This window comes from Corvus kubaryi, unplaced genomic scaffold (assembly GCF_017639235.1).
Source record: "Corvus kubaryi isolate FWS band 111438036 unplaced genomic scaffold, C.kubaryi_AGA036_p1.0 138, whole genome shotgun sequence".
In the NCBI taxonomy this organism is placed as follows: Eukaryota; Metazoa; Chordata; class Aves; order Passeriformes; family Corvidae; genus Corvus; species Corvus kubaryi.
Genome location: NW_024580672.1, coordinates 19,601,694 through 19,611,646, shown reverse-complemented (window position 1 = coordinate 19,611,646; position 9,953 = coordinate 19,601,694). Strand labels below are relative to the sequence as shown.

Sequence of the window (9,953 nt, the reverse complement as noted above, 5' to 3'; positions counted from 1 at the left end):
ATAAAATAAAATAAAATAAAATAAAATAAAATAAAATAAAATAAAATGAAGTCAAGTGCCTTGAGCCCCCCCCCCCCAGCCTTCTCACCGGCACAGCCAGCACGAGGAGCTGACAAATCCTTGACTGAGTGCGAGAGCTGCTCAGAACCATCAGTGTGCTCTCAACATTATTCTCATCTTAAATCCAAGCAGGGCTCTGTACCAGCTGCTAGGAAGAAAATTAAATACCCCAGCCAGAACTAGGGCAGTGGTGTAATTCAGTCACTGGGTTGACGCTTCTAAGGGATTTTCTCATGGTGCTGCCAGCAAAATATTTATTGATGCTAAGGTGATTAGCTGAGTGCATACTACTGAGGAAACAAGCACGTGCTACATGGTTGAGTCGTGACAGACACACCAGGAGGAAATGAAATAACCTAATACCAAAGTCAGACCAGTTATTCAAAGGAAAAAGCTGCCAAGTGATGGGGTTTGTGTCTTCTGTGAGGGCAAGGAGGTGACAACAATGATCAGCTGCCAGAAAATTAATATAAAAAGAGCAGACGAAGTGTCCTTCACGTGCTCCTGGTTCTTGACACCCTTGTGTTTGCAGGCACCAGGCTTCACGGTGAGATTGGCATAACACTGATCCCCTACAAACCAAAAAAAAACCCAAACAAAAGGCCAAATAAACAATTTTAGCTTACATTTTGGCTTTAATTCTTTGTATTTTTTAACTAGAACATGAAAGGCAAAAATCCCAGGTCATGTTTTCATGCACCAGTGATAAATGTTTATGTGGGATTTGGCTGTTTGCATTTCCAGCATATTTCAGTCTGATTTATGAATGTGCACAAGACATTCTGAAAGCCTGGGTAAGTCCTGAGAAGCTAAACTCCTCACAACCTCAAAGCATACAACCACAAAGCGAAAAAAAATTAAATAGTTTTGTGATCAGCAACCAAAACTAATAAAAACGGAACAAAAGTCTTCCTTCTGGAAAGCAGACGTTGAATGTCTTTCACCTCTTGACTGACATTTGGGTGAGAGCTGAAAAATCTCATGGCTGAGAGTCAATCTCTTGGAGGAGATTTGTAGTTTTGCCTGGTTTAGGATGTATATCAGTGGGAAGGCTTCCAACTGATATAACAAACCTTTAGAATAGATGGTGTGTTTCAGCCTTAAGGCTTGCAAACAAATCCTCTTTAATAGCTCAGTGTCTTTTGAATTTGGATTTATTCAATCTAGAGAATTGAAAACTTAATAGAAAATATATCAATCAATGCTCAAAATAATTAGAATATTGTATAGCCACAATTCCAGTTGCTGTGGTAAGATCAATTTTTACATTTCCTTTCCAGAGATGATCCATTCTCACCAAATTAAATCTTCCTTCCTTTCAATAAGCCTTGAAATATTTCTTGATGCCTCATTCACATTTTCGCTCCAGCTCACAAAATTTTGAGGCATTAGGTAAATGGTTTTAGGATGATGTGAGAGGAGAATGAAAGAGGAGGAAAATGATAAAATGATTGTGCTAAACAACTTGTGGCACGGAAGTTGAAATTGTTTCTTAATCCTTGAAGTGGTGTTAGGATTACAAAGCTGTTCTAAGGTATTGTGGCAGAATTTATTGCAGGTAAAGATATCACAGTTTCCTACAAATGGCACATGTGGGACTGTCATCAGTGAAGCATTTTGGTGGCTCATAATGTGTAAGGTTTACCCTGCATTCATCCAGTGAGGGATGCTGACCTTTGCTCTGAAGAAAACAGCTTCTTCGGTTCCAGTCTTGCAGAAAAACCATTAAGAGCAGAAACAACAACTGCCAGGATGGTGACAGCACCAACCATCAGTGTGAGGGAATTGTTGTCAGCAGTGGGAAGATATTTAAATATTTATATTGAGATAAATTTTATATTAAGATATTTAGAAGCCCTCTGCTTAGTGTTTCAGAAGCAGGGGCTCAGACCCTCGCTGGGAATTTTTAATCAAATAGACCACACTCTTCAACACAGTAAAACATTTGTATTTTAAGCACAGAGGCATTAATTTGAGAGACATAATAGATTTATTGCTTTGTAAACATTCCTTCCTTCAATTATAAATTACACTGCTCACAGAACAGATTACTTTCAGCTTGGCAATCTCTGCATTTTATAAATAAGCACAGACCCATCATTGTTTCAGTGAGAAATTCAGCATTAAAAGCAATACTCAAAATAATTAGAATATTGTATAGCCCCAATTCCAATTGCTAGAAGAGCCCAGCCCTATGAGTGAAACTTATTGGAGTTTGATTCAGCATATTGAAGATCAAGGCACAAAGAGCTCCCAGATCAAAGTCAGAAATAAGCAAACTCACAGATTCATTGCTTTCAACTATTTGGACAGGCTTCATATTAGCAGGGATGAGAACTCAACTAAGTAAACTTCAGAAAACAACTGAGAAGCAGAAAACAACAGAGGGAATGAAATGTTTCTCAAGAAGGCTGGGAATTTGCTCCTGGCTGGCTGTCTTGGACTCATGGGCTCGTTTAGTTTAGAAAAGACCTTTAAGGTTGTCGAGTCCTGCCATTAAATTAGCACAGATAAGTCCACCATCAAACCATATCCCCAAGTACCATAAAATTCACAATCAGACTGGAGCTAATTAGCACAATTCAGGGAGTTATAGTACTAAAATGGATTACAGGCAACTCCCCTTTGGGACAGCCAGAGCAGTTACACTTTATAAAAACACAGCTGAAAGCAGAAGCTTGCAAGGTGTTGATCCTTCCTTTTTTATGGCAAAGTTGGCAAAAGCAGATTTCAGTGACAGGTGACAGAGTTATGGCTTTTCTTGAAGCCTGTTGGTCATCTCAGAGCAAATGTGAGAGAAATTTATTCAGGTTTCCTGGTGTTCCCACTCGGAGCACGCTCTTCTTGGAGCTGAAGGGGTCCAACCACCACTTCCACTTTCTCCTCAGCAGAACTGGTGTCTCTCTTGGCCCTGGTGCTGCAGGTCTGGTAGCAGTGGGAGGAGTAGTCCCCGAGCCTGCAGACCAGCATCTGGCACTTCAGGTACACTGATGGGTGCCGGCTCATGAACTCAAAGGCATTAAATTTGAACCGAGCAAAGTGGCTGGAAGGGGAGTAGAACGTGGCATAGGAAGGATCTCTAGGACACCTAGAAAGGGACAAAAAGGGAATTAGTCTTCATGGATGCACACAGGCACATTCCTGCAAAATTACAGAATAAAAGTAAGTTATATCATAGTCAGCTACTAAGAACACAGTGGGATGAAAATGCAACTTGCATAACATAGTAGAGACTTTTAAAATACAGACTTTTTAAAGTCCTATGAAGCAGCTGGAGCATTGGCAACTCTTCCTCTTTTTCTGAGAGAAGAACACTTTAAGTGGTGAAGAGGGAAGAACAGACTCTTACTTGTGTCAGTACTATACAAGGCATAAAAAATTAGTCTAATGCTTTACCCAGTTTTACTAAAGTATTTAACTCCTAGGATGGTAACTCCTACTGCCAGTTTTCACTGTCTCATCTACGTTTCTCCCACTGCTTTGATTTTTGCTCACAGGACAAAGATGAAGTAAGTGAAATGAAATAATAGTAAGGTCTAAATATAATTCTTATTTCCAGGCTCATACTGTAAAAATAAAAAATATAAAAAATCAATAATTTTCACAGTCTGTTGATAGTGAGTTCTAAACCAATTCAGATTAGCTGCATTATTTTAAATAAATGTGGATGACAGGTGTGATTCTAGCAACTTGAAGTGATGCCTTTTCCTGGTCTTAAAATCGAGAATCAAACACGGTTAGAAGGGGAAAAGGGATTTTACGTCTGTATTTATTCTAAGGATCCTTAGGTGCACCATGCCCAGGTGGAATGCGCTGAAATGCACGCCACAATGCACACACACAAGAGACTGGGTATATCATTATAGGTGTTACTAATTAGCAGATCTATCAAAGATTCCCCAATGAGAGGCTCGAATGGGCCCCCCTCCCCAAGGAGCCTTCCCGTGGATGGTTCTATCTTAGTTTACAGAATGTGTTCTGGAGAGGACCTTGATGTCTGGGGCTTTCTGATCCCTAACTATGAGGCTTCTAAGATGTTTAGTCTCCTAGCTTGACAAATAAGTCTAAGAATGTAGACTAAAAACCACTAAGAATACAGAAGTTGTAAAAAGGTATAACAGGGGTATAAAAGAAAAGGCAAAAAATCATCATGACATCAGAACAAAACTCTTACCCATTCTTGACTAAGTAATAGGCCAGCGTGTTAAAATCATGAGGGTTAGGTGATGCCACACAGGTGTCCACAACCACCTTCAGGTTTGGGTCTGAGTCGTGAAGACAAGCTTGGAGGTACAGATTTTGGTTGAGGTCGATGTAGTAGGGAGAGCTGCGCACTTGCCGCTGGAACGCTGGGGAATCGTAGAAGGTGATGTTCATGTTGTATCTTCCAAACTGATACTCATTCACGTCCACAGTGTCCTCAGCAGCATACATCACCTGCTGCCAGCTCTTCCTCAACATTTTGCAGCTGACGTGTAAGTTGATATTCTTTTTCCTCTTGATTATGTACCCGGAAGACGCAACCCTGATCATGTTGGAGTAGTTGATTGTATCGTTGTTCTCCTGTGTAACAACGCAATTTAAAATCAGGAATTGCACTTTTGTCACATTCCACCTAAGTCCTAAGTTTTGCTAAGCTTAAATATGCAGTTGAGTGCCCCAAACAGGGAGTGTACCTCTTGTATTGTCCCACAGCTGTTGTAGGGAATGTTGAATACAACCTCCTGTGACGTGACTGTCGGTCTGCAGCGACTGTCGTTCAGGATGACCCTCTGTGCTGAGTAGCCTTGAGACTGGAGGTAGTCTCTGCTGACCACAACGTGCATGTAGTCTGGCAAGCACTGAATGGCTGATAGAAGGGGAAGATACAATATGTTTGTGACTTTAGGAATTTGGTAATGATTAGAGGCTTTTTTTTCTAAATTTAGAAGTTATGCAGTTCCCACCCCAACCCACTGTATTTCACGCACATCATTCAATTTCCACAAACATCTTTAAATTTACACAAACATTTATTTTGCAAACAAAAGCAATAAATAGGCTTGTCTGTTGAGAAACACTGGCCAGGAACTTACTGGTGTTGTGACCTGCTGGAATGGAGGAGTAGTGAGCCTGAAACCCTCTGAAGGAGTATCTGGAATCGCTGTGGAAGCGAACACTCATCATGTTTGAAGATGACACGTATGTGGGAAAGGAACCAGAACAGAATCTTCCAAGAAGAGGGGAAGAGTGGAGAGGCCCATCATAGACTTCAATGTAGTCATGCTGGCATGTGCCACTTTGCATCCTGGTGGACAAACATCAGCACCTTGTCAAATCCATTTCAGAAACTCTGACTTCACTGCCTAACGTGCTCAAGTCTTTCAGCATTTGAAGTTTTCACAGCAAAGGTTTAATTTGGCTTGTACACAGCTTTAGCAGAAAATGGTGAACAAAAAATGCAACAGCAATCCGGACTTTGAACTGGTCTTCCAACTGTGGATGTTATTGGAAGTATCTTTAAAATTGGGAAGGTTGCCTGTTTCAGATAAGATTTCAAACTTCTCAAGTGAGTTTTGACTGATATTTGCCCAGCGAATCAACGTTTTACTTACATGATGTCTCTAAATGTGAGTGTTACACGGAAATTGTTCTCTACTTGTATTTCCCACACGCAGTCAGCGTCGTTTGGATAACTTCCAGGATAGTTGGGACTCTGCAGCACCCCAGAGGAATCTGAGATTGAGCCACCACAAAAATAAGGTGCTGCAGAAAGAAATGGGAAAGAATTTACTTACAGTAACCTCTGCAAAAGTGTACTTGAGCTGTACGTGTCTCATCCACAGCTGTCGAGAAGCAAGTCCCCTGCTGACTGCAGGTCATAGTCTGTAGGAGCCAAATTAAAACTAATATTTGTTTTCATTTTAGGCTTGCTTTCATGATGAATTTGGAATGCCTTCAGTGGTGGATTTTCATCCATGGTGTCAGACTACCCTCTTCAGGCTGGGCTGGTAACACCTTGATGCTTTTTGCCCCTTTTCACAGTTGAGGCAGATTCTGGGAGGTGTCATGACAGTTGAAATGGAAGTGCCTTCCTCAACAGACAGCCTCTCACCATCCTCTACTCTGCTGCTTCTCTTTATTCCCCCAAGGTCTTTGAAGGGCAAATAAGTTGCAAATTTTCTAGAAAACTCTGTAATTTTACAATTTCAGGCTGAAATAAACGCTCCAGGCCACTGTGAAAAATCTTAAGTATAAATACAGCTGAAAAAGCTTTAGTGTTCCTGCCAGCATGGATGACATAATTCTTGTTAAACACACAGACAATCCCAGAAGTGTGTTTGTAAGAAGGTGAGCACAAGCTCTGAACTTAAATCCTACAAGATGTGACATGAAAAGGTGATAATCCATTTTATATTCTGCCTAAAAAATCATGCACATTTGCAGTGATACTATCAAAGACAAATTTAAAAAAATGTGCAACAGGGAGACAGACAGACCACAAATTAGGAAGGTGAGAAGAGCCACAGAAGAGCATTACCTCGTGGAGGTGTTGAGGTGGCCACAGGAGCTGTGGGTGTGAAGGAAGAAGAGACACACATGAGAAGTGCAGTTCATGAGAAAGGTCCTGGGGCCAAGACATGGCCTTGTTTTGGGGCAGAGTGTTAAAATGGGGATCACAAGAGGCAGGGGATGAGGACACAGGGGGCCAGGCACAGAGGGCCGTGAGCTCCACAGGAGACCCAGTTGCCACCACCAAAAATGATCATATTCTCATTTCTTCTGATCATAGCCCAAAACCCAGAGTATGTCAAGGAAATAGTGCTACCCACGCAAGACTTGAAGAGGCAAAGGCAGAATGATCCCTGGGTGTGTTACCCCGGTTGCAGTGAAAGGAAATCCCTGCTCAGGGAGTTTCACCAACTCAGCGATGGCTACAGAGTTCCTGGACTCAAAGCTCAGCTCCCCCATTTGCCACATATAGAACCCATTCAGACTGACGCACGCACAGGCCTGTGGTGTCTGCTGGCCACTCACCTGCACAGATGACACCGGCATCCTCCATGTGCCCGCAGTTGTGCACGCCCCAGCCGTTGTGCCGGCACATCTGCAGGGAGGGCTCGTCCCCGCGACACTGCACGTCGTCCAGGAAGATGCGGCCGGAGCCCAGGCCGAAGTGCGCAGTGTCCAGCGCAGCCACGGGCTGGCTACAGCCCAGCTGCCGGCACACCACCTGGGCATCCTGCAGGTCCCACTGGTCGTCACACACCGTCCCCCACGTGCTGCCGTCGTACAGCTCCACGCGGCCCTCGCAGCCGTTCCTGCCGCCCGACAGCCGCACGCTGGCCCCTGGCACACGGCACAAGGCACAAGGACGAGCTCACTCCAGCCCGGCACTCTGCTGTCCCCACAGGGGCCACTGCAACAGGGAGCCTGCGTGGCTGCTGCAAGGCCAGCAATGGGGCTGGGGGCTGGACTTACCTGTGGAGTATGGCCTGGCTCTGGTGGGCACTGGAGCTATGGATGCAAGGAAGAATTTGGTGTCAATGCCAAAGGTTCCAAAGAGAGTTGGCACATGTCATGCAGCTCAGAGTAGCCCATTTTCTAGGAGCCCCTGTCCTATGACTCCTATGACATCCTGCAGAGTTCTTTCACTCCTCTGAAATGAGCATCTTGACTTCTCTGTTTCACACAGGAGCCCTGTGCATACAGAGACCTCTCCTGAATTTCAAACCATTTAAGGCAGTAGCTTTCTTTCCTGCAGCCACATCCCCATTGCCAGAGCATGTCTAGCAAATCGTTCTGGTAGTAGCCATGCAGGAATTGAGGCGCTTAAGGCAGAAAGAACATGTTGCTGCTGGTTGCAGTGAGAGGCAATCCCTCTGCAGAGAGTTTCATTGAGCCAGCACTGGCTGCAGAGCTCCTGGACTCAAAGCACAGCTGCCCCATTCGCCAGCTCTTCCCTGTGCTCTGTTTGCACCCTCACTTCAGTTTGTGGTGGCCTAAGTGGTGAGGCCCAGGGCTGGGAGACTCCGTGCAGTGCAATCAGCTCAGGGAGAGGAAGGAGATCAGGAGCAGTAGGGAGAGCAGCGAGTGAGAGCGGACGGGGTTACCTGGTGTGCTGCTCTTTGCTGTGGTAGCCATTGTCTCTGTGGTGGTTGCCAGTGCTGGGGTGGACACCTTGGGTGTGGCAGGGGATGTCTGTGTGGTGATCATTTCCAGAGGGCTGGATGTCTCTGTTAGGGACGTGATGAGTTCAATGGCAATGGAAATGAAAAGCAGAGCTGGAGAACTAATGCCAGGAGAGGGTGGAGCTCTTTCCTACTACTTTCTCAACCTGACTGCAGCCTGACTTGCTCCCAGTCCTGCCTCATCCTCCCTCAATCTTGCCCTTTGTCCCTCACTGGACGCCAAGAGCAGGAGGTGTGGGGAGCCTGCTGTTCCATCTCTGAGCAAAAACGGGGTTTGTGCATGACATCAACTTCAGCCCAAGGCGGCAGAAGACCCCAGCCTCAGCTCAGCCCTGGCTGTATCAGGGGAGCTCAGCTCGGTCGTTCCCAGAGGACAGACCCGGAACCCTCTTAGAATGGTGCACACAAGGGCCTTTGGTGTCTGCTGGCCACTCACCTGCACAGATGACACCGGCATCCTCCATGTGCCCGCAGTTGTGCACGCCCCAGCCATTGTGCCGGCACATCTGCAGGGAGGGCTCGTCCCCGCGGCACTGCACGTCGTCCAGGAAGATGCGGCCGGAGCCCAGGCCGAAGCGAGCGCTGTGCGGGGCGTCCACGGGCTGGCCACAGCCCAGCTGCCGGCACACCACCTGGGCATCCTGCAGGTCCCACTGGTCGTCACACACCGTCCCCCACGTGCTGCCGTCGTACAGCTCCACGCGGCCCTCGCAGCCGTTCCTGCCGCCCGACAGCCGCACGCTGGCCCCTGGCACACGGCACAAGGTCAGGTTTCCAGCGACCCAGCTCCTGGAGCCCCAGACTTCCCAACTGTTTTGCAGATTTTGCCCCAGTGACCATGAGCTGGGGTAGTGCAGAGCCAAAGTGGCTTGGTGGGGGATTCTAACTGCGGATACACTCCAGCCATTCAGACATCAGTCTACACCTGTCCAGGCACCTGGTGGTGTCCTGTTGAAGCTTCCTGGGTGCAGAAGTCATTGATTCACTGAGGCATTTCCAGAAAAACCCTTTGCAGCCCTTGAGAGTGAATCAACCCCTTTGGGGGACCACTCATGCAGCCTGGAGTAGTCATGGGAAGAGGGGACCAGCAGCCTTGCACTGAGCAGGATCAGCCCCATTGGACTCCCCTGTTCTCTTCTTGTGCCAGGTTGGGCCTCACCGCAAAACTGGACATAAGCTGGGTGAGCAGGACTTACCTGCTGTGAGCGGCCATTGAGCAGGAGGGGTTGGCTGGGCAGCTGGAAGGAAGAAGAGGGAGTGAATGCAATGGCAGTGAATGCTTCAGTCTTGTGGCAGTGTATGGACTTGGATGTAGACATGGACATGGACATGAGAATTCATGGTGCAGGACTAAAGGGGGAAGAGAGCTTGGGTCCTGCCTTTGCTCCTATCCTGATACCAGCCTGACCTGTCGCCAGTCATGCCCCATCCTCCCCAAAGAACAATCCTGCACTCCAGCTCTTTACACCCTCATTTAGTGCCTACAGCAGGAAGTGTGGAAAATCTGGTGTCCCCTCTCTGAGCAAAAATGGGGATTATTCATCACTCAGGCTTCAACCCCAGGAGGCAGAAGACACCAAGGCTCATCTCTGCCCTGGCTGTACCAGAGGAACTCAGCATGACTGTTCCCAGAGAACAGACCCAGAACCCTCCTAGAATGATGCACACAAAGGCCTTGGTGTCTGCTGGCCACTCACCTGCACAGATGACACCGGCATCCTC

The 9,953-nt window shown here is 46.4% G+C and overlaps 1 protein-coding gene across 1 annotated transcript in view; it reads right to left on the bottom strand.

Annotated features, from left to right (window-relative positions):
* Positions 1–2,031: 2,031 nt before the first annotated feature.
* Positions 2,032–9,953, bottom strand: part of DMBT1 (deleted in malignant brain tumors 1) — a 47,054-nt gene continuing 39,132 nt past the window's right edge. Inside the window, exons 29-40 of the mRNA XM_042018514.1 lie at positions 9,929–9,950; positions 9,428–9,469; positions 8,668–8,979; positions 8,154–8,276; positions 7,522–7,557; positions 7,078–7,389; positions 6,581–6,610; positions 5,655–5,805; positions 5,136–5,347; positions 4,737–4,909; positions 4,235–4,623; positions 2,032–3,148 (exon numbers count right to left, since the gene is read on the bottom strand). Coding sequence (XP_041874448.1) covers positions 2,863–3,148; positions 4,235–4,623; positions 4,737–4,909; positions 5,136–5,347; positions 5,655–5,805; positions 6,581–6,610; positions 7,078–7,389; positions 7,522–7,557; positions 8,154–8,276; positions 8,668–8,979; positions 9,428–9,469; positions 9,929–9,950 — 2,088 coding nt within the window. The 3' untranslated portion in view covers positions 2,032–2,862. The remainder of the gene's footprint in view (positions 3,149–4,234; positions 4,624–4,736; positions 4,910–5,135; positions 5,348–5,654; positions 5,806–6,580; positions 6,611–7,077; positions 7,390–7,521; positions 7,558–8,153; positions 8,277–8,667; positions 8,980–9,427; positions 9,470–9,928; positions 9,951–9,953) is intronic.